This window comes from Oncorhynchus mykiss, chromosome 25 (assembly GCF_013265735.2).
Source record: "Oncorhynchus mykiss isolate Arlee chromosome 25, USDA_OmykA_1.1, whole genome shotgun sequence".
Classification (NCBI taxonomy): domain Eukaryota; kingdom Metazoa; phylum Chordata; class Actinopteri; order Salmoniformes; family Salmonidae; genus Oncorhynchus; species Oncorhynchus mykiss.
Genome location: NC_048589.1, coordinates 31,925,717 through 31,949,780, shown reverse-complemented (window position 1 = coordinate 31,949,780; position 24,064 = coordinate 31,925,717). Strand labels below are relative to the sequence as shown.

The 24,064-nt window shown below is 43.2% G+C and overlaps 1 protein-coding gene across 1 annotated transcript in view; it reads right to left on the bottom strand.

The window, feature by feature from the left end:
* LOC110504226 (actin-histidine N-methyltransferase) overlaps window positions 1-15,049 on the bottom strand; it is a 42,640-nt gene extending 27,591 nt beyond the window's left edge. The window contains exons 1-6 of the mRNA XM_036962510.1: window positions 14,908-15,049; window positions 4,462-4,592; window positions 4,176-4,268; window positions 2,322-2,470; window positions 1,558-1,630; window positions 1,101-1,357 (exon numbers count right to left, since the gene is read on the bottom strand). Coding sequence (XP_036818405.1) covers window positions 1,101-1,357; window positions 1,558-1,630; window positions 2,322-2,470; window positions 4,176-4,268; window positions 4,462-4,564 — 675 coding nt within the window. The 5' untranslated portion in view covers window positions 4,565-4,592; window positions 14,908-15,049. The remainder of the gene's footprint in view (window positions 1-1,100; window positions 1,358-1,557; window positions 1,631-2,321; window positions 2,471-4,175; window positions 4,269-4,461; window positions 4,593-14,907) is intronic.
* Window positions 15,050-24,064: the final 9,015 nt, after the last annotated feature.

Below are 24,064 nucleotides of genomic sequence, written 5' to 3'. Positions count from 1 at the left end.
ACTGGGCTCTGAAATGGGCCAATCAGTGTAATTTTGTAAATACCGGATCTCTATGGCAAGACACTTCATTGACTCAAGTGTCGTCAAAATCGGGCAAGTGCTGTCAGATATCTAGTGTGACTAACATAGGAACGGACGGAACGAGACAGATTCACATTCCCCTCCCCAGTTTCATCGTCGGGGGGGGGGGCAATGAATCTGTCTGGCACAAAAACATAATGAAATCACCTCTACTCCTCAGTCTGCCCATGGAAAAGACACACTTCAGACTACTTAAGGGAAAAAACACATCTATACTCCTGTCTATCCATGGAAAACACACACACACACACAGAGGATAGTCTGTTTCACATACCCGTGACAAACATGTTTCGGGATTTTTGCAAAGTCAGCAGCACCTCATATTGTGTAAAACCTGTGCAGACAGACAGTTCTGCGTCCTTTCTGCTCACAATGTTTTGCAACCTGTTCAGGGTAGTGTTGAATTAATATTTGGTTGTAGATGCAATGAAACGCAGCTATTACTATAAAATACCAAATAACTTTGTAGGGACAGAGCACTACCACTCACCTGGAGGACTTTGTAGGGACAGAGCACTACCACTCACCTGGAGGACTTTGTAGGGACAGAGCACTACCACTCACCTGGATGACTTTGTAGGGACAGAGCACTACCACTCACCTGGATGACTTTGTAGGGACAGAGCACTACCACACACCTGGAGGACTTTGTAGGGACAGAGCACTACCACTCACCTGGATGACTTTGTAGGGACAGAGCACTACCACTCACCTGGAGGACTTTGTAGGGACAGAGCACTACCACTCACCTGGAGGACTTTGTAGGGACAGAGCACTACCACTCACCTGGATGACCTTGTAGAAGTAGTGAATAGCAGAACATGACTGTTTCTTCAGAAATCCAGTGTGTGACGGAGTACCTTTCTGCCACTCACCTGGATGACAGTTAGAACATGACTGTTTCTTCAGAAATCCAGTGTGTGACGGAGTACCTTTCTGCCACTCACCTGGATGACAGTTAGAACATGACTGTTTCTTCAGAAATCCAGTGTGTGACGGAGTACCTTTCTGCCACTCACCTGGATGACCTTGTAGAAGTATGCGTACTGTCGTGCAGTGTTCTTGTACTGGCTGAGGACGTCCGGGATGGCCTGAGTGGACAGCAGGTGGTGTACCTCTTCCTCCTCATAATATAGGGGGGTGTCGTAGTCCCCAGGGAGGGTCTTGATGTAGGGAAGCCAGGGGGAGGCGGGGTCAGCCCGCTCACACAGCAGGTGGAGGGCCAGGGTCACGTTACCCATGGCTTGGAGAATACGGTCCTGGCTGTACAGGGGACCTGGGGGGGAGAGGGACGGTTACATAAATAATAGAGTGTGTGTGTGTGTGTGTGTGTGTGTGTGTGTGTGTGTGTGTGTGTGTGTAGGGGCCCTAGGGGAGGACACAGCAGGGGGGGTTCAAATGTCAGAGGACAAAAGCCTTATAGTCAATGAAGGGTAGGATGGCATCACAGTACAATGGCCTAACATTTCCACTAACCCAGGACAGAGTTTTTGGCTGATTCCACAGTCATCAGCATCGTCCTGGGGATCCACAGAAACAGCTCCTCTGCCTGAGAACAAAATGGACAATGACATCATATGGGTGAAAAGTTTGGCCCGGTGATTTCAGTCTACCTCAGGCTTAATGGAATGTAAGTGTTCATTGTGCTTTTAAACTCTTCCGACAGTGTTACGTCACTGATTAAACTTACACCAGGACACAGAGCACCTGGGCATCATTAGAACAGGTCTGCTTGTTCGATCAGCTATAAGTGGCAGCCATTTTCAAATGTTACTAATAACAAGAACACCAACTAGAACTGTCATTCTCTTTCAGGTTCCTTCTATCCACAGTGGAACCAGTGTCGTACTTACTAAACACCATAGGGAAGAAAACTAATCGAAACAGGGAGGCACTACCTGCACTTGTCCAATGAGAAACTCTCATTTCAGTTGCTAAAATGTTTCGTAATGTTGTGGTTTAATAGGGAAATTTCACCTCAGGGTTTACTATGAGCAGACAAATACACAGAAAGTCTAAACTTCCTGATTCTACCAGTGAAATTAAAATAAGCTTGTTCTAGCTTATGGTTTGGATAATTCTGATGTTTATGACAAAAACCTAATGTTGTTAATACAGTAATGACTGTATACCAGTGGCAGATCCCGGGTGAAATGTCCCTTTAAGGAAAATGACCCAGGTGATGTTTCACCCTGACAACTACTGCCAGGAACAGAGTCCGTCCAGTTGTACGGACCCACCTTGATGTCCTTGGTGGCCCTGAGGCCGAAGCCCTCGCCAGCGAAGTTAGCAATCTCAACCCCCTCGCAGGAAGCGCCACTCTCCTGAGCCCACGCCATCAGCTCCGGGAAGAACTCCTCTCTGCTGCCCTCAAATATCACAGAGATACCTGAGAGAGAGACACACTTATGATTCAACTATTCATATTTAAACTATATAGACCATGGCTCAAATCAAGCAAGCAAGCAAGCAAGCAAGCAAGCTAGCTAGCTAGCTAGCTAGCTAGCTGTCTGTCTGTGTCTGTCTGTGTCTGTCTGTGTCTGTCTGTGTCTGTCTGTCTGTCTGTCTGTCTGTCTGTCTGTCTGTCTGTCTGTCTGTCTGTCTGTCTGTCTGTCTGTCTGTGTGTCTGTGTCTGTGTCTGTGTCTGTGTCTGTGTCTGTGTCTGTGTCTGTGTCTGTGTCTGTGTGTCTGTCTGTCTGTCTGTCTGTCTGTCTGTCTGTCTGTGTGTGTGTGTGTGTACACATGCTTTACTATACTTGTGAGCAATGTTCCCTCAAAACATTTTCTGGCACTGAGCAAATCTCAGGTGTGCCGAGCCAAAACTTGAATGTTGTGAAAATGATGTGCAACTTCCGGTGTGCGTTTACTGAGAACACAGGCTGTACCCGCATTAGGTTACAGTTTAGCAGTAGTCAAGTAGGCTACTGTGGCTATTTGATAATAATGAAGGCCTATCAGTGGCCTACCATCAAAAACAATGGAGAGAATGCATCCCATAACATGGAAAATAGCAGTTCTTTAATTCAGCCTACGTTGGAAATACCTGTTCGATCCTCCTGTGTTCAACGTAGGTCTACATTCCATAAAAAACATACAGGGCTTGACGTTAACCTATTTATTCACTTGGCCTTCAGACAAGGTGACTGAAAATGTTGTGTTGTTTAATGCAAGATAAAATGAAACATTATTACAGAGAATCAGACAAATTATGCTACCCTCTGCCTATTGGCTACAAAGCTTATTCAAGCCTGTCTCAAAATACAACACTGTCCCTTCAAGACAAAAAAAAGTTATTTACATTACTCTCTTTTCAAAGATGGCTAGAAATACACACATTTTATGCACTTGTAGGAAGCAATCCCTCCCCCATTGCTGACCACACATGATCTATAACTGGGCTAATAACTCACTAACTAGCAAAGGATATGAACAAATATACGAATGTGCACACATGGCTACATGCAGCGTCCGCTTTGATCTCAAAACAAGCACATCTACTGTCGACCGCTCATACTGTAAACACAGTCAGAGTCCAGTTCAAAGTAAATGGCACAGATCCGTATATGGCAATGGTCTATTTACATATAGGCCTACTGCAGCTCTGATTGGTTATGGTGCACCGATCTGTGTAGAGTACGGGCCTGAGTCATGTGTGTCAATGCAATAGAACCCTACTCTGATCCGTTCTGCCTACAACAGAATATCTTGCATAGTTCACTTTGTTTCGGTATGTTGCATTGAAAGTGGCTAATATTTTGTTGATTCGATCACAATTCCCACAGTAAAGGGAAACGTTTATAGTGTTAACTAACGGGGAAAACTCTAGAAAGTTGAGTGAAGTTCAATCTCGTGCTTCTCTGTGTGGGCTGATAATTATTCTGCGAGGAAGCCCCGGAGGAGGTGCGCGCCTGCGCGCAGCTTAGAGGGAACATTGCTTGTGAGTAACAGGAGTCCTCACAAGAACTGTAAACCAACTAAAATTCAGAGAAGTGAGGAAATTTTGCCGGTCCTCACTTAGAAAAAAAGGCTATTTTAGGCTTAGGGGTTAGGGTTAGAATTAGGGTTTGTCTGTGTGTGTCTGTGATCCAGCCTACCTTTCTGTTTCTTCCTGATCTTCTCCACCAGTCCTCTTATCTGGATATACTCCTCCCACTCTTTCCCTGGAGAAGGGGCAGCACTGCTGCATTCTAATGGGATAGACATACATATCACACGATAAGTTACATAGCTACAAAATCACATAAAGCCTGTTTCCCAGACACAGATCAAGCCTAAGAACTCTCAATGGAACAAACTTTTTATTCTTATGGGTCCTAGTCAAAAGTAGTACACTATATAGCGGAAATGGGTTGCCATTTGGGACGCAGCGTTGGAACATACTCTGTAGGAGGTCTGAGATTAGGTTCATCATCTCTTTGGGAGAGACCACGGCTGTGGCACCTGTCCCCGACTTCTGAGTCTTCACTCTACTCTTCCTTCCCATGGTGCAGCTGATCAGAGCAGGGCAGGGACTGAGGAGGAGAGACAGAAAACACTAAGTCAGCTGGTCAGAGCAGGGCTGAGGAGGAGAGACAGACAGCACTAAGTTAGCTGGTCAGAGCAGGGCTGAGGAGGAGAGACAGACAACACTAAGTCAACTGGTCAGAGCAGGGCAGGGGCTGAGAAGGAGACAGACAGCACTGTCAGCTGGTCAGAGCAGGGGAGGAGAGACAGACAGCACTAAGTCAGCTGGTCAGAGCAGGGGAGGAGAGACAGACAGCACTAAGTCAGCTGGTCAGAGCAGGGCTGAGGAGGAGACAGACAGCACTATGTCAGCTGGTCAGAGCAGGGCAGGGGAGGAGAGACAGACAGCACTAAGTCAGCTGGTCAGAGCAGGGCTGAGGAGGAGAGACAGACAGCACTAAATCAGCTGGTCAGAGCAGTGCAGGGGAGGAGAGACAGACAGCACTAAGTCAGCTGGTCAGAGCAGGGCTGAGGAGGAGACAGACAGCACTAAGTCAGCTGGTCAGAGCAGGGCTGAGGAGGAGAGACAGACAGCACTAAATCAGCTGGTCAGAGCAGTGCAGGGGAGGAGAGACAGACAGCACTAAGTCAGCTGGTCAGAGCAGGGCTGAGGAGGAGACAGACAGCACTAAGTCAGCTGGTCAGAGCAGGGCAGGGGAGGAGAGACAGACAGCACTAAGTCAGCTGGTCAGAGCAGGGCTGAGGAGGAGACAGACAGCACTAAGTCAGCTGGTCAGAGCAGGGCTGGGGAGGAGAGACAGACAGCACTAAGTCAATCACTCATCTAAAGTGGATTCTTGAGAGAGACAGGAAGAGAAGAAACATGACAAAAATCACACATTTCTTAATCAAAACAAACCAGATTTTTTTGTGCAGGTCGTATTCACAGACAAAGAAAAAAGAACTGAAGCAGTGAGGGACAAATTACATGAACTTGTCCAATAAAAACATGCTCCGGTGTGTACTAATTAATGACCCAGTCAACAAAATAGGGTAAGCGTTCCATTCCCAGCGCTCGTGAGAACAAAGAAAAGTTGTATCTACATGCAATGGCCACTAGAGGGCACAAGACACTGCAAAATCTAAACTGGGCCAATGCCTTCAGAGTTAAAGGGATACTTAGGGATTTTGGCATGCTAGTACATCCAGACATTGAGCTAACGCTAGTTAGCATTGGCTCACGAAACTACCTCTAACTTCCTTCATACAAGAAACAGAGACATAAAAATGGAATCCTCACTGCCAAAATCCCAAAGCATCCCTTTAATGTCGAAGCTTCAAGGCATAGTGGTTGGCTGGGCATGTAAAACTAGAGGATATTTTTGTTCATATTGGCTCAATATCAATCCCACATCTACTCTTGATAGTTAAGGGGAAGAACAGGTGCCTATATAGAAATCATACACAGATTTCTCAAGAGAAAACGTTCAACTGTGCTTTAATACTTCAACTGAGAGGACGTCATCATAACAGACTACTATGATATTAGCCAAGTATCCGGTATGTATCCTATATACCCATTGTTTGTGTTTCTGCAGGTCAACAAGCCTTTCCTGAGAAAACTGAAAGAATAATTATACTATTCTGCTATGTCATCCTGATTAACAAATGTTGATATGCTGATAAGGGCATTGGGCTAAAAATGGTGTACCAGCAGTTCTTGGCTGATAACCTTGTCCTTATGCAAGTGTGGAGTAGGCTATACACTACTGTCCCCGCCTGTTGTACTGGGGAATCTGAATTCCAGAGGCTTAACCAACACTGGGAAAAAATGTAGTTGTTTCAACTAACTGGCTCCACAGCCTTTAATTATTATTATTTATTTTTTTACACTCAACTTTTCAGTCAAAGTGTTACCTGAACTTAACATTTTTAGTTGTCCCAAACTTAGTTCCAACATGAGAAAACGTAGGCAAAAATTCAGTCACTTAAAATGATTTGTTTACACAAATTGTTTCATATGTTCATTCAATTAGAAATGTATATTTCATTTACTTTTTATGCGGTGGAACTAGTTACACCACAACATACACATGTTTTCAACATACATATTTGACACACATGATTACACTGTGCATGTTCATTTATAGACTCATTATTATTCAACATGTTTTCACCTGGGATTTGAACTCACAACCTCTTGGTTCACAGCATTCCAATCTTCCTGCGACACCACCGTGTGTGTCAATGACTGAGTTCAAAATGTATTCAAAAAGTAAATATCAGCTCTGTTAAAAATACAGTCCAAAAAAATATTTAGCAAACTGATTAAGGAGTAATATTAAAACAGAATAATATGCTCCACCAACAGTAGACAATTATACGGAAAAACCTCAAATGGCTTAAATAATAAATCAAATGAATGATGAGAGAAAGGTCAGATTACCTAATAATGACACAGATGTGGTGCGTAGCAGGAAGGTCAGAATGCCATGAACCAAGAGGTTGTGAGTTCAAATCCCAGCTGAGAAAAGGTTGAATAATAATGACTGTATAAATGAACATGCACAATGTAATCATGTATGTTAACGTGTGTCAAATATGTATGTTGAAAACATTGTATGTTAAAAGCACAGCTTATGTGCATGTAAACAATTGCACAGATATTTTTAGTTAAGATGCCCAAATAATAATTAATAGCTGAAACAACAATTGAGACCCAGTTGAGCAAACATAGTATTTTAAATGGACTGAATTTTGGCCCAAATTCTCAAATTGGAGATAAATTTGGGGCAACATTTTATTTTTGTTCAGGTAACACTTGGACTGAAAAGTTGAGTAAACAAAAAAGGCTGTGGAAACAGTTAATAAATAATAATTTGTGGGTGTTTATTTTTTTTACAGTGAATATCTGAGAGTGTAAACATTCTAGAATGTTCTACTTAGTTTTCAGTCTAGTAGTGAGCGAGATGAGCGTCTCATACAAAAGAATACCAGTAAAAGGCATTGCCATGGTAACCTGTGCCTTTGCCAGATTAAAACAGCCTCAAGCAGTCAGTAGAAATAAACATGGTGTCACACAGAGAGAGAAACTACAGTACAATGCCTGTGGTCCAATGTCACAGGCCTACTCTAGTAAACTGACAATGTACAGGGCTCTACAATTCTACCTTTTTCAGGGCATATGTGCCTACATATTTTGCTGTGCTACCTGGAATTTTAAATTTGGGATTAAGGATTTTTGTAAGGATTTCTTCGCTTTCCCGCAGCCTCGGTAGTATGCAAAAGTGGTGGCACAGAAAGAAAGGACATGGTAGAGCTTCTTCAGGAGATGAGCTTCAAAAGTAGCTATGATTCATAGTGTTTACACAAGCAGACAATTTGGATATTTTTTTACACTAATTGGTCTTTTTACCAATCACATCAGATATTTTCACATCAGATATTTTTCAGAGCTGGTCTGATTGGTCAAAAGACCAATTAGTGGAAAAAATATCAGAATTGGGCTGCCTGTGTAAACACAGCTATGTAGGCCCAATTTAGACTATATCTCAATCTTAAAATATATATTTTTATGGTGCTCCTAAAACCTGTATTTTGTAATTGCTGTCAATTTTTATCACTAAAAGGGCCAATCTGTACTAACTACATACATTTTTGGACTTACTAATGAATGATATAAACCCATTCAGTGTTTCCCTTTCATGCATTAAGCAGATGCGCACCAACACTGCAATTAAAAAATTTAAAATTCTGTGTAAACTTAAAACGACTACAACCAGATATAAAATATGTAGAAAAGATAAATGGGGCAATATTTTTTTTATTTTTTTTTAAATCAGATCATTTTTGAGGACTAACAATCACCAAAATAAAAACTAGACGGTCAGGGAGAATCTAAAATTCCCCAAATGTCATGGCATGGGGCCCACATTGATTTTGTTATAATGTTTTAGTCACTCAGATAGCATAAACACACATAAGCATGGCAAAATGTGTAGAATTGCAGCAAATTAGCTTTAAAACTTTAAATTCTCAGCCCCATAACAAAATGTGTAGAATTGCAGCAAATTAGCTTTAAAACTTTAAATTCTCAGCCCCATAACAAAATGTGTAGAATTGCAGCAAATTAGCTTTAAAACTTTCAATTCTCAGCCCCATAACAAAATGTGTAGAATTGCAGCAAATTAGCTTTAAAACTTTCAATTCTCAGCCCCATAACAAAATGTGTAGAATTGCAGCAAATTAGCTTTAAAACTTTCAATTCTCAGCCCCATAACAAAATGTGTAGAATTGCAGCAAATTAGCTTTAAAACTTTCAATTCTCAGCCCCATAACAAAATGTGTAGAATTGCAGCAAATTAGCTTTAAAACTTTCAATTCTCAGCCCCATGACAAAATGTGTAGAATTGCAGCAAATTAGCTTTAAAACTTTCAATTCTCAGCCCCATGACAAAATGTGTAGAATTGCAGCAAATTAGCTTTAAAACTTTAAATTCTCAGCCCCATAACAAAATGTGTAGAATTGCAGCAAATTAGCTTTAAAACTTTAAATTCTCAGCCCCATGACAAAATGTGTAGAATTGCAGGACTCCGATTCCGATTTACGCTGAGATTCCGATTTACGCTGAGATTCCGATTTACGCTGAGATTCCGATTTACGCGGAGATTACGATTTACGCTGAGATTACGATTTACGCTGAGATTACGATTTACGCTGAGATTACGATTTTTCACTTTGAAATGTATGCAAAAAACATTTTTTTCAAAAGTTTAACAAACCATACACCTCTATGCACAAACGACAAACAATTTACACAGTAAATAAAATTAACTTTGTATCTGCACAGTCCTTCCAGTAAATGTGTTTTTGGCAAATTAGCAAATTGTTAAAAGTAGTCATTGTGCATAGAATTGTATGGTTTGTTAAACTGAAATCAAATGGCTTTTCTTTGGCATACATTTTAAAGTGAAACATCTGAATCTCAGCGTAATTCCATTACCATGGAACTTGCCCTCAGGTGAATGAAACTTCATCTTTTTTAAAAATGAAACATCAAAAGGTAGTTGTTTTTTACAGTATTAAGTTGTTGTTTTTTTAAACAGTATTAGGCTGCTATGTCCTTCACATTGGTATAATGATTGCTTTAAATAGCCATGGTAGTAGTGTCAAAGTTCAGTTAGCATTACATATGTGGACATTTTAGGAGTCATGTTTATTCATCATTCCCCTCTGCAGCTGCCTCGCTCCCTTCCCTCTCAAGTCCAGCCTTCTCTACTCACTCACCCTAACTCCCTCTATCAACATATGGAAACCACGTTTGCCTCCATTCCATTGAATCTATTCCAGCAATTACAATGAGCCCATCCTCCTATAGCGCATGCCACCAGCCTCCTCTGATATCCTCCCTCTCACTTTGTCAACTGCTCTTCTTGCAGCTCCTCGCAAAGGGCAAAGAAATCCCGAGACTCAACCACCATCACAACAGTTCAAAGTCATTTTTGGCAGCAAGAAACCTTACTTTCCAACAGCACATCTGCTCTGAAGGGAAATAAATGGGCACCGAGTGTGCCTGCCTTTCACAGACACAGCAGCACCACTGTACACATGTGCCAGTTGAAATACAGTTGATGCTGCCACACAATTTAGGCTTATTCCAGGTAATATTGGGGACGGAGGATGATAAGACACAGTGGGACAGCTGCTTGTATGTTTATGGGTGTATTCCAAACGGTCCTATGGGCCCTGGCCATTTGAGATGGACCCTATGGCCTAGCCAAGAGCTCGGTGCAGGGCCAAGGAGGACAGCTGTGTCACAGCACCGTGTGACGGCCTGCCGTTATGCTGTCTTCCTGTTCTTAACATTCAGGCTATAGGCTGACAACAGTGGCTGGGGGAGTGAGAATAGAGAATGGGAGTCTCCTAAATCATCTTAACAACATGCATGTAGTAGTGACATACACTGAGATTATAAATCAAAAATCTAATGCAAAGGTAACACTTTGGTAGATACGTGGTAGATACGTGGTGTGACGTCCTAACTCAGTCAGTCAGGCTGACTGACAACAGTGGCTGGGGGGTGACAATAGAGAATGGGAGGCTTTTAATCATTCAACAGCATTCAGGGACTGACCAACAAACATAAACTCAGCAAAAAAAGAAACGTCCTCTCACTGTCAACAGCGTTTATTTTCAGCAAACTTAACATGTGTAAATATTTGTATGAACATAACAAGATTCAACAACTGAGACATAAACTGAACAAGTTCCACAGACATGTGACTAACAGAAATGGAATAATGTGTCCCTGAACAAAGGGGGGTCAAAATCAAAAGTGTGTGTGGCCACCAGCATTAATTACTGCAGTGCATCTCCTCATGGAGTGCACCAGATTTGCCAGTTCATGCTGTGAGATGTTACCCCACTCTTCCACCAAGGCACCTGCAAGTTCCTGGACATTTCTGGGGGGAATGGCCCTCACCCTCTGATCCAACAGGTCCCAGACGTACTCAATGGGATTGAGATCCGGGCTCTTTGCTGGCCATAGCAGAACACTGACATTCCTGTCTTGCAGGAAATCACACACAGAACGAGCAGTATGCCTGGTAGCATTGTCATGCTGGAGGGTCCTATGAGGATGAGCCTGCAGGAAGGGTACCACATGAGGGAGGAGGATGTCTCCCCTGTAACGCACAGCATTGAGATTGCCTGCAATGACAACAAGCTCAGTCCGATGATGCTGTGACACACCGCCCCAGACCATGACTGACCCTCCAAAAGGATCCTGCTCCAGAGTACAGGCCTCGGTGTAATGCTCATTCCTTCGACGATAAACGTGAATCCGACCATCACCCCTGGTGAGACAAAAACGCGACTCATCAGTGAAGAGCGCTTTTTGCCAGTCCTGTCGGGTCCAGCGACGGTGGGTTTGTGCCCATAGGCGACGTTGTTGCCGGCGATGTCTAGCGAGGACCTGCCTTACAACAGGCCTACAAGCCCTCAGTCCAGTCTCTCTCAGCCTATTGCGGACAGTCTGAGCACTGATGGAAGGATTGTGCGTTCCTAGTGTAACTCGGGCCGTTGTTGTTGCCATCCTGTACCTGTCCCACAGGTGTGAGGTTTGGATGTACCGATTCTGTGCAGGTGTTGTTGTTACACGTGGTCTGCCACTGCGAGGACGATCAGCTGTCCATCCCGTTTCCTTGTAGTGCTGTCTTAGGCTTCTCACAGTACGGACATTGCAATTTATTGCCCTGGCCACATCTGCAGTCCTCAAGCCTCTTTGCAGAATGCCTAAGGCACATTCATGCAGATGAGCAGGGACCCTGGGCATCTTTCTTTTGGTGTTATACGGAGTCAGTAGAAAGACCTCTTTAGTGTCCTAAGTTTTCATAACTGTGACCTTAATTGCCTACCGTCTGTAAGCTGTTAGTGTCTTAACGACCGTTCCACAGGTGCATGTTCATGGATTGTTTGGGAAACAGTGTTTAAACCCTTTATAAAGAAGATCTGTGAAGTTACTTGGATTTTTACAAATTATCTTTGAAAGACAGGGTCCTGAAAAGGGGAAATTTCTTTATTTGCTGAGTTTATAAATGTGTTGTAGAAAGGAATCACTTGGGTGATATTAAACATCACTGTTGGTGTCTGGGATTTGGGACAGCCTAAATGTGACATTCTGATCCCAGTTAAACAGTGTGCAGGCTAAACTCCAACCCTCTTCTTCCACTCAAATGGACAAAGGCTTTGACCCCCTTTCAGTGGTTTTGGCCACTAGCATGCCATGTTATTGTTCACTAGCTCTGGCCCTTGACACTGTTTGAAAGGCTGCCAAGAATCCTCCACCAACACAATCAAGTATGCATCCATTAGGACCAACCAGACCAAATGAGGCATCAGTGAATCAAAGTTCCAAACCCTAAACTACCCTACTGTAAGTCACAAAATGAAGGGGTGATAGTTCACTCTAAAAATCAACATTTATTGATTGTTGTCAGACCCTCCATTTGGCTGGATCTCCACAACCAACATACAGTTGGTTATTGTCCTGTTGAAAGGTGAATGTCTCCCAGTGTCTGTTAGAAAGCAGACTGAACCAAGTTCTGCTCTAGGATTTTGCCTGTGATTAGCTCTATTACGTTAAGGAGGCTGAAATCTCTGCCAAAGGTGCTTCAACAAAGTACTGAGTAAAGAATCTTGTTTCTCATGGTCAGAGTCCTTTAGGTGCCTTTTGGAAAACTCCAAGTGGGCTGTCATGTGCATTTTACTGAGGAGTGGCTTCCCTCTGGCCACCCTACCATAAAGACCTGACTGGTGGAGTGCTACAGAGATGGGAGAACCTTCCAGAAGAACAACCATCTCCAGAGTTATCTCTGTCAGTGGCCATCGGGTTCTTGGTTAACTCCCTGCCCAAGTCCCTTCTCCATTTAAGAATGAAGGAGTCCATTGTATTCTTGGGGACCTTGCTGCAGACATTTGTTGTGTACCCTTCCCCAGATGTGTGCCTCGACACAATCCTGTCTCGCAGCCCTACGAACAATTCCTTCCAAGCCACAAGTTCGTTTTTGCTCTGACATGCACTGTCAACTGTGGGACCTTATATAGACAGGTGTGTGCCTTCCCAAATCATGTCCAATCAATTGAATTTACCACAGGTGAACTCCAATCAAGTTGTAGAAAGGATGATCAATGGAAACAGGATGCACCTGAGCTCAATTGAGTCTCATAGCAAAGGGTCTGAATACTTATGTAAATAAGGTATTTACGTTTTCTTGTTTCAATAAATTAGCAAAAATGTTTAAAAACCTGTTTTCACTTTGTCATTATGGGGTATTGCGTGTAGATTGATGAGGAATTTTGTTAAATTAATACATTTTAAAATAAGGCTGTAACATAACAAAATGTGGAAAAAGGGGTCTGAATACTTTCCGAATGCACTGTGGGGTTGCTACAACCTAGCCTAAAAATTCAAGTTTATAACGTAGGTGCACAGGTCAAGATACAAATTGGAGTAATCAAGGTGTGTTGGTTAGCCTTAGCCAGCTAGCTATCAAGGTGTGTTGGTTAGCCTCAGCCAGCAAGCTAACATAAATATCATTCCTCTCTGGTTGAGCCGGGTGTTTGAGTAGGCTAAATTAGCTAGCTAAGTAAGTGAAAAAAATAATGAAATATGGAGCTCTCTTGCTGCTGCTTCAACTTAATTTTTGAAGAAATTAATTTGTTCAAAACTGGCCTCCCTCTCTTTGAGTCGACTACTCACCACATTTTATGCACTACAGTGCTAGCTGTATTCTCTGATCCTTTGATTGGATGGGCAACATGTCAGTTTATGCTGCTAGAGCTCTGATAGGTTGGAGGACGTCCTTTGGAAGTCATCATAATTACTGTGCAAGTCTATGGAAGGGTGTGAGAATCATGAGCCTCCTAGGTTTTGTATTGAAGTCAATGTACCCAGAGGACAGAAAATAGCTGGTGACGTGAATGTATAGTACAGCTGTATCTAAAAAAGGATAACTTTCTAAATGTTTCAATAGGATGGTCCTCCCCTTACTCCTCTGAGGAGCCTCCACTGGTTTAAATATCACTCTATTCAACATTCTGCCTTAGAGACTTGCATTTTTTTTTATAGCAACTTCTTATAGCAACTTCTTTCAGACTGAGAGCATGGAGTAACCATAGTAACAGTCTGATGTTTTGACAAGCTGTCCACCAATCCAGCATGTTCGAAATCTCCCCCCCCCCCCCCCCCCCTACCCTACCCTACCCTACCCTGCCCTGCTACAAAAGGATTGTTGAACATTATAAAAAGGGCTTTATTCATCCTGACTTCCCTCAGGGAAGCTTGTTGCTTTAAACTAGCTAATCAATTCCACTGTACTGGCTAGAAAGCAGGATAGCTAGAAAGCAGTTGACACTCACTGGCAACAACAGTTCACTTTAAAACAGCTTCCCAGACCAACTGAACTAGCTAGCTTTTCAGCTTGACAGACCTAGCGAGACAACTGAATCACGCCATCAAACTGGCTAACAGTCGTGGTTTTGCAGTGTACTGTAGCAGACGAGCCCATTCATTTCCCTTGCCCAATAAACATATCGTAGAATGTGATTATCAAACTTGTACGTTAAGGTCTCTCCTCGCTCCTTAGTATATAGAAATGGGAAACAACCTGCAACAATAGTGTTTTTGAAAGGCAAAATTATAACACACACTTGCTAGTTGGCTAACCAGCTAGCTTGGCTCGCAAATATGAAAGCGACGTTCGCGCCGCAATGCAGGAGTGACAGGTAAAGCTTTAGCTAAATGGCAAGCATAATGACTAGTAATATCAAACAGTAATTGCATGCACATAATTGCTAATAACTTGCTTTATAAACTAAGTTACCTTGTAATTGAGTATAGTAGCTAGTTCCTCTCCTGTCAAACTGGAATTCAAGCCTCTTGCACAAGGTAGGGGAGCAAAACCTAACTTGGATGTTGATTTGGGCGAGCCACGAATGTAACATATTTTTTCTAACGATTTGATTGGATCACAAACGTTCTACACCACGTAAACAATGTTATCTTTCTTGATTTGTATTGGTTGTTGGAAAGTGTGCTCTTCTTCATTTCTCTGCCTATTGGCACATCGTTTACGGGTTCTTCGTACGGATTGGTCAAAATTATCAGATTTCGCGAATGGCAGTTTGGCTTCGGAACGTCAACACAAAAACCATCCCTTCGTGGTTTGTGATTGGAAGTTTACTTCAGGGGATTTTAAAGTATCATTTATTGTTATTTTTCCGGCGGGTCGCTTGAAAAGTCTTAGCGTGAAAGCGTGAAATCCGGTGGAGGTGGTTGAGCAACATTTGATTGTGACTGGAGCAGAGATGGATGGAAAGGTAGGGGGTATGAGTTGAGAGTGCGGGATGAGTGTATCGGTGGAAAAGGGTGGAGGTAGAGTAGTGGGAGTAAAGGTTCAGAAGAAGAGGAAGCCCGAGGAGCCTTTTACAGGTCTTGTCGGAAGAGAATAGTGATAAGGGAGGTTCGGTTCGCAGTGTTGTACTGAGAGTGTTCAAGGTGTTGGTGAAATCTAAGGACGAGGGCAGAGTCACTCCGATCGCGTAGATTAGGCTAGGGATTTGGAGAGTAAAGCAGGATATGTTGCTGAAGTTCGTCAATACTAAACAGCATGACAAGGAGCTCCAACTCAAGCATTCTTCTTCTGTGGTTTTTATGGCGGACTACAACCCACGAGGGTGTATTGCTGCCACCAACTGGACGGGTTGAACCCCCCCCGAAAAAATCCACAGGTAATAGTGAAACTAACTTAAACCACCCCAATAAAAATAGCACATTGCCAAACAAACAAAACTCCCACTTATTTTTTCCATATCTCCCTTCTCAGGCTCTCGGACCTGAGAGGGTGGTACGGCTCTAGGACCTGAGAGGGTGGTACGGCTCTAGGACCTGAGAGGGCGGTACAGCTCTAGGACCTGAGAGGGTGATACAGCTCTAGGACCTGAGAGGGTGGTACGGCTCTAGGACCTGAGAGGGTGGTACGGCTCTAAGACCTGAGAGGGTGGTACGGCTCTAAGACCTGAGAGGGTGGTATGTCTTGTGCCAATATTCCATGTAACTCCTTCACTGAGAAATCTTTCAGCCCCAGGAACCGCTCCCCTGCATCCACTATGATTTCTATCTTCCTGGACCTTCTCTCCACCTTGGCAGTGCCATTAATTAGCATAGCTATAAAGGCCACAAAGTCCACCTTCTTAACCTTTAAAATGTCAGGATCCTGCTGGTGAAAGGAAACTCCTGCATGCTGCAGTGAAGGCCTATCCACCACCATGGACTCTTCAGGAGCACCATTCAAACCCTCAACCCTTTTCACAGCTGCTGCTGCATATGAAATGCTCTGTACAGCCCTGACTTTGGCTCCCTCATTCTCTTTCACCCTTGTGGGGCATTCATAAGACGTGGCTTCATGGTTCCCACCGCAATTGCAAAGTCACATTTTCATCACTTTTATAACACATATGTTCTTTTCCACAACGTTGACATCTCGGCTTCTCCCTTCTGCAAACACTTGATACATGACCAAAAGCTTTACAATGATCACACTGCATTGTTCTTGGGATAAATGCTCTGACTCTGTAGTTAATATACTCTAACTGCACTTGAGTAGGGAGAGACTCCATATCAAAAACGAACAGATAGACTCTTCACTTTTTCACCATTCACCACACGATTCATTTGAAGTGCTTCAATCACTCCAGGAATACTTTTTATCTCTTCAAAATCGACTTCCAACGAGATGCCAGACATAATCCCCTTGAGGGGTGCCCTGTTCCGAAGAGACACACACCACACTTCAAACTTCAAAGCATTTCACTACACCTGCAATAACATCTGCTAAACACATGTACGTGACCAATAAGATTTGATTTGACTTATCAAATCGTTTAAGACAATGCAAGTTCCTTCAGGTCCGCAAAAGCACAACAAATCTTGTGATGCTCACAGCCTTCACTTTACCTAGCACTCTCTCCACCAGTTTAGATAACTCAAATGGTTTCTTCAAGAATGGTACTCTGCTCAGCTGCTCCTCATTAACAAACCGTACTCCTACTAGATACGAAGGATCATTCTCATCCCTGTAACTATTTTGCTCCGTTTTTCATTCTTTTGGACAATACTCTAATTCTCCTTGATTCTACTGCCATTGTATTCAGAATCCACGTCATCTGCTTCTGCCATCTTTCCTCGCTGGTTCCGAACCTCCAACTCAAGCAGCCATGTAAACATGTGGTTAATAGTAGCATGCCGGATCAAACCAACCAGTATTGGGTGAAGGGAGTTATTACAGCAGTAGCAGAAATGAACAATTCTACATGCAGGATTTTGCAAAAATATCCTCAGTGTACAATGTAAAAAAAAAAATAATGTATGCAGAGCAGAATTAGGCCGATACCTGCTAATTATCAAAATCAAGAAAAGGGCTGTTATATTTTACAAACACTTAAAAGAAAGCAATTCTCAAACCTTCCATAACAAAGCCATCACCTACAGAGAAATTAACCTGGAGAAGAGCCCCCTAAGCAAGCTGGTCCTGGGGCTCTGTTCACAAACACGAACAGACCCCCCAGGACAGCAACACAATTAGACCCAACCAAATCATGAGAAAAAAAAAAACATAATCACTTGACACATTGGAAATAATTAACAAAAAAACAGAGCACACTAGAAAGCTATTTGGCCCTAAAATGAGAGTACACAGTGGCAGAATAACTGACCACAGTGACTGACCCAAAATTAAACAAATCTTTGACTATGTGCAGACTCCGTGAGCCTTGCTATTGAGAAAGGCCGCCGTAGGCAGACCTGGTCTCAATAGAAAACAGGCGATGTGCACACTGTTCACAAAATGAGGTGGAAACCTGAGCTGCACTTCCTAACATGCTGCCAAGTGTATGACCATATTAGAGACACATATTTCCCTCAGATTACACAGACCCACAAAGAATTCAAAAACAAATTCAATTTTGATGAACTCCCATATCTATTAGGTGAAATACCACAGTGTGCAATCACAGCAGATTGGTGACCTGTTGCCACAAGAAAAGGGCAACCAGTGAAGAACAAACACCATTGTAAATACAACCCATATTTCTGTTTATTTATTTTCCCTTTTGTACTTGAACTATTTGCACATCATTACAACACTGTATATAGACATGACATTTGAAACTATGTCAGAGTTTATGTTCCGAAACTGTTGCGTTGCTGTAATCTGTCAAAGGGCATGTGGCAGCGCTGTGTAAAGGCAAAAGGAGATGTGAGACGTGTGGGGGAGCATATGGGAAATGTGGAGACGTGTGGGGGAGGATATGGATATGGGAAATGTGGAGACGTGTGGGGGAGGATATGGATATGAGAAATGTGGAGACGTGTGGGTGAGGATATGGATATGGGAAATGTGGAGACGTGTGGGGGAGGATATGGATATGGGAAATGTGGAGACGTGTGGGGGAGGATATGGATATGAGAAATGTGGAGACGTGTGGGTGAGGATATGGATATGGGAAATGTGGAGACGTGTGGGGGAGGATATGGATATGGGAAATGTGGAGACGTGTGGGGGAGGATATGGATATGGGAAATGTGGAGACGTGTGGGGGAGGATATGGATATGGGAAATGTGGAGACGTGTGGGGGAGGATATGGAAATGGGAAATGTGGAGACGTGTGGGGGAGGATATGGATATGGGAAATGCGGAGACGTGTGGGGGAGGATATGGGAAATGTGGAGACGTGTGGGGGAGGATATGGATATGGGAAATGTGGAGACGTGTGGGGGAGGATATGGATATGGGAAGTGTGGGGGAGGATATGGATATGGGAAATGTGGAGACGTGTGGGGGAGGATATGGATATGGGAAATGTGGAGACGTGTGGGGGAGGATATGGATATGGGAAATGTGGAGACGTGTGGGGGAGGATATGGATATGGGAAATGTGGAGACGTGTGGGGGAGGATATGGATATGGGAAATGTGGAGACGTGTGGGGGAGGATATGGATATGGGAAATGTGGAGACGTGTGGGGGAGGATATGGATATGGGAAATGTGGAGACGTGTGGGAGGATATGGGAAATGTGGAGATGTGTGGGGGAGGATATGGGAAATGTGGAGACGTGTGGGGGAGGATATGGATATGGGAAATGTGGAGACGTGTGGGTGAGGATATGGATATGGGAAATGTGGAGACGTGTGGGGGAGGATATGGATATGGGAAATGTGGAGATGTGTGGGGGAGGATATGGGAAATGTGGAGACGTGTGGGGGAGGATATGGATATGGGAAATGTGGAGACGTGTGGGGGAGGATATGGATATGGGAAATGTGGAGACGTGTGGGGGAGGATATGGATATGGGAAATGTGGAGACGTGTGGGGGAGGATATGGATATGGGAAATGTGGAGACGTGTGGGGGAGGATATGGATATGGGAAGTGTGGGGGAGGATATGGATATGGGAAATGTGGAGACGTGTGGGGGAGGATATGGATATGGGAAATGTGGAGACGTGTGGGGGAGGATATGGATATGGGAAATGTGGAGACGTGTGGGGGAGGATATGGATATGGGAAGTGTGGGGGAGGATATGGATATGGGAAATGTGGAGACGTGTGGGGGAGGATATGGATATGGGAAATGTGGAGACGTGTGGGGGAGGATATGGATATGGGAAATGTGGAGACGTGTGGGGGAGGATATGGATATGGGAAATGTGGAGGCATGTGTGGGAGGATATGGATATGGGAAATGTGGAGACGTGGTCCAGTTCAAGAGCTGTAACTATGGGGTTTGTGCAGTGATGAAAAGACAAGTGGAATGGGCAGCAGCAGGAGTGAGTGTAAAATATTGTATGCAGAAGCCATAGTAGTACAGTAGTTCATGCAGAAATGAGCGGGGCACCTAGAAGAGTTGGTATTTCAGGGCAGATTGGGATGCAGGTTGGGTGTGATGTAGGGAGCAGAATGGGAGAATGAGAGAACACAAGACTGGTAGGAGACATGAAGAAGGCTGTTACATTTGTGACAGCAGCAAACAATTGCTCAGAAACATTACAATCTAAGACTAAGAAGATACAGATCATAGTGGAGCAGGCAGTGAGGTATATTGGGCTCACAGGACTGACAGGGGAAAATGTACAGGATGACCTCAATAAGATTGAGAATCAGTCCAGCCAGGATTCATGTATTGGTTCATTTTCATCATTGTGTTAATCCTCCAGTGGAATGCCCCTTACTGAAAAATATTACAGTTGGAGTGCAGTGTATCTGACGGATGCTGTTTGTTTTACTGTCGTCACTTTGCAGTGTAACTGCAATTACTGCATCCAAAATACCACAGTCGACTGCAGTTACTGCAGTTTTGAAACTGCATTCTTTTTTTGTAAGGGGCCAAAAGTTTGATGGCTAGTGGGCAAGAGTTCAAAAAGTTTAGGAATTACCAGGAATTACCAGTGAAACCTGATGTGATACGTGTATGTCTCCAGGAGACATGGCTTAAACCTACTCTAGGTGTTGTATTACAAGGTTATGTTGCAGTCCGTAGAGATAGGGTGGAGGAGGAGGGTGTGTTACCTTTATAAAGGGAGCGATCCCATATAGGCGTGTGGGAGAGGGAGTGGAACAGGAGTATCAAATCAAACTTTATTTGTCACATGCGCCGAATGCAAGACATCAATGTAGCAGTAGAACAAATATCAGAATATTATAACTTCAAATAAAATAAATCAATGTCGGCTACAGTAGAACACATGTATGAGAATATAGAAGCACATATTCAGATTACAAACTTGTTCTTTACTGTGAAGGTAAAAATATTAAAATCCTACCTTTGTTTTCAAAACCTCCCACAATGACTCTCCCTATGTCAAGTCCATTTAACTCCTGAGAGTCCATTTTTTGCTCAAAGTCATGAGCGGGCCTGTGGCTGTGACGTTTAGTCTCCTACGTCTGTTCTGAAGACTGGCTCTAGTGTATTTTTTCATTTGGAGTGTTAACTATAACCTGTGTTTTCCCATGATTCAAATTCAGTAGGAAATCCAATCAAATGTTATTTGTCACATACACATGGTTAGCAGATGTTAATGCGAGTGTAGCAAAATGCTTGTGCTTCTAGTTCCGACAATGGAGTAATATCTAACAAGTAACTAACAATTTCACAACAACTACCTTAAAGACCGTACGTGACGTTGGGACCTCTTCACTAGCTGACCACCACTACCAAGACCTGTGTCAGTTACTTACAACATCGTCCCTCCCCATAACCTCTATGTACAAATAAGAGAGCAGGTCTGGAATCGGTGTGGCAGGATAGGATGACAGGAGACTGTTGCAGTGAGAGATATGGGGAAAGCAGAGATTTTAGCCCAGCCATTTGTGACGGTACACAGCTCAAATAATCTGACGAAAGAGGGGCTGCGTGGGAGATGGGGTTAGAGGAGAACATACGGGGGTCCTGGATCAGAGAGAGATGGTGGGTGATGGGTTTAGAGGAGAACATCCGGGGGTCCTGGATCAGAGAGAGATGGTGGGAGATGGGGTTAGAGGAGAACATCCGGGGGTCCTGGATCAGAGAGGGATGGTGGGGGATGCATTGAAGGACCTTTTTTTTTCGATGGCTGAGATGAAGAGATCATTAGCTAAAGCTGGGGTATCATCACCTGGGAAGGATGAGATGTGTTACATCATGATGGCTCATCTCAGTGACACTGCAATGGGGAATGTATTGGACCTTTAAAATAACATGTGGCAGGAAGGGAAACTGCCTGGAAGTTGGAAGCAGGCGGTAGTGGTGTCAATACGGAAACCAGGGAAAGACCCTACTCGTCTTTCAAGCTATAGACCGATAACATTGACATCTCATGCATGTAAACTTATGGAAAGGATGGTAACAGAAAGGCTGACTTACTTTCTACAGAGTAGAGGACTAATGTCACCAGATGAAAGTGGAACAATAGATCCTGTACTATGCCTTGAGTCAGTCATACGGAAGGCACAGGCAAATAAGGATATCATGGGGTTTGGAGGAAGGTTAAAAGATTGTATTTTTGGGCGATCAATAGAAGTGAGGGTGAGGAGCTCTATGTCAAAAAGCTATGAAGTAGATAAAGGTACCCCCCAGGGATGTGTCATTTGAGAAAACACAGACTGTGTTTTAAAGTGGAAGAGACCCCCAAGAAATGTAAAGACATCATCAAGACGGCTCGCAGCCTGCTGAACGATATACAGTTTGCTCAGTTTGGAGATGACCCAAAGGTGAGAGCTTCACCAAGTGTGTAAACTAATTTAACCTTTTGCAATTGTCTGGATTACAAGATGTCATATATTCAGTAATAGTTGGTACTTTGATATTGAGGGTACCTCGTCCTTCGAATGGATGTGTCCATTGCATGTGTGTCCCCCCACCAGTACTACACAGCTACTTAAAATATCCAGCTCATCATCAAGCTTTGATTATTTTAATCAGCTGTGTAGTGCTAGGGCCACAACCAAAATGTGCCCCCCTTGGGGTCCCCAGGACTGAGTTTGGGAAGCGCTGTGCTAGTATAAAGTTGTGACCCCTGACCGAGTAGTAAATGATATTTCCATCCCTGCGAAGGACAGGGTCTGAATTAGGGATGTAACAAATGAACGATTTTGCTTCACGTTTAAACTGCCATTTTTTAAATTGTTTTTCTGAAAACAATAAGGAAAAATCATAAAATTCCATCTCAATTTACAATGTAGAATAATGGTCCTATTATGTATGACCGCCAGAGTCAGACAATGAAGCTCTATCTACAACGACCCTTTACAGACATAGAACACAGCTACAGTAACATGTCCATAGCGACAATTGACAACTTTTCACATCAGGTATGTACCACTTTCAGACAGTAGAATTCTGCTCTGGTGTAAAAGGTTATTTTTTTCCCTGACAACAATTAACATTGCTGGTTGATGTGCTGCTGTGTTGTTTTTTTAAGGTAGGGTAGCTAAAAGTGTTTTATTTCTACTAAATGTCTTGTTTTTATTTTCACCTGCCCTTCCCTTGTCTGCACTGAAATAATATCATTTCAGTAGTCCTCTATTAGGACTATTTCATTTTCTATATTGCATAGCTCATTAGTACACCTTTGTGGTTGAATATATATGTATGTATTGTAAGTCCTAGGATACTACAATGAATCATGTGGAGCAAATAAATACCACCAAAGGAAACCTTAAAACTTACAGTAATGAACACCGTGTGAAACAGCTGTGAAAACCAACCTGGCAATATTTAAGATTTTAATACATAAACGTTGATATTTTTTGGTACCTTTGTCATTATTTTCACAGATTTTTCTTTGGTACACTCACATGGCAATCATAGACTAAAATATTGAATTCTGGTGTGTGGAATTTTGAAGAGGTGGTTGCTGTGGGGGTGTGAGGTTCTGCCTGTCACTTGTTCTCAACAGACAGCCAATCTCGGAAGGGAGACTTGAAGAGGGAGACTACAAAGTCTAGGCTCTGCTGCTGACTTTATTCTGAGTGTCTGCAGTGCTAGTGTTTTTAGTTCATCTGTATATCTCACATATTATGTGCACAGTATGATCGAGCTACAAAACCTTTTGAGCAGACATGACAACAACAGTAGCTGTAGATGATGTAATGAAAAGTTGGAGGGTGGTTAGTAATGGAGAACATCAGGTGGATCCATGTCTGGGTGTTGGGCAGAACCCCTAGCTTCTGGAGAACAGGAGCAGAGTTAAAGGGAACAGGGTAGGAGACAGAGACAAGCAAACACACAGGTTACACTCTACAGTGAGAATGTGATGGATTAGTGCAGTGTTATAAATGGGAGATATGTACTTTTCAACACTTTTGGAAGGTATAGTCTACCTCAAGCTGGTCCCCCTCCGACTCAGAGCACAGACGTTATACAAAAATAGCAATAGATCAACAACAACGCTAAGTCCAATCAGACATTTGAAAGACATTTGAAAGAATAATTGTATATGCA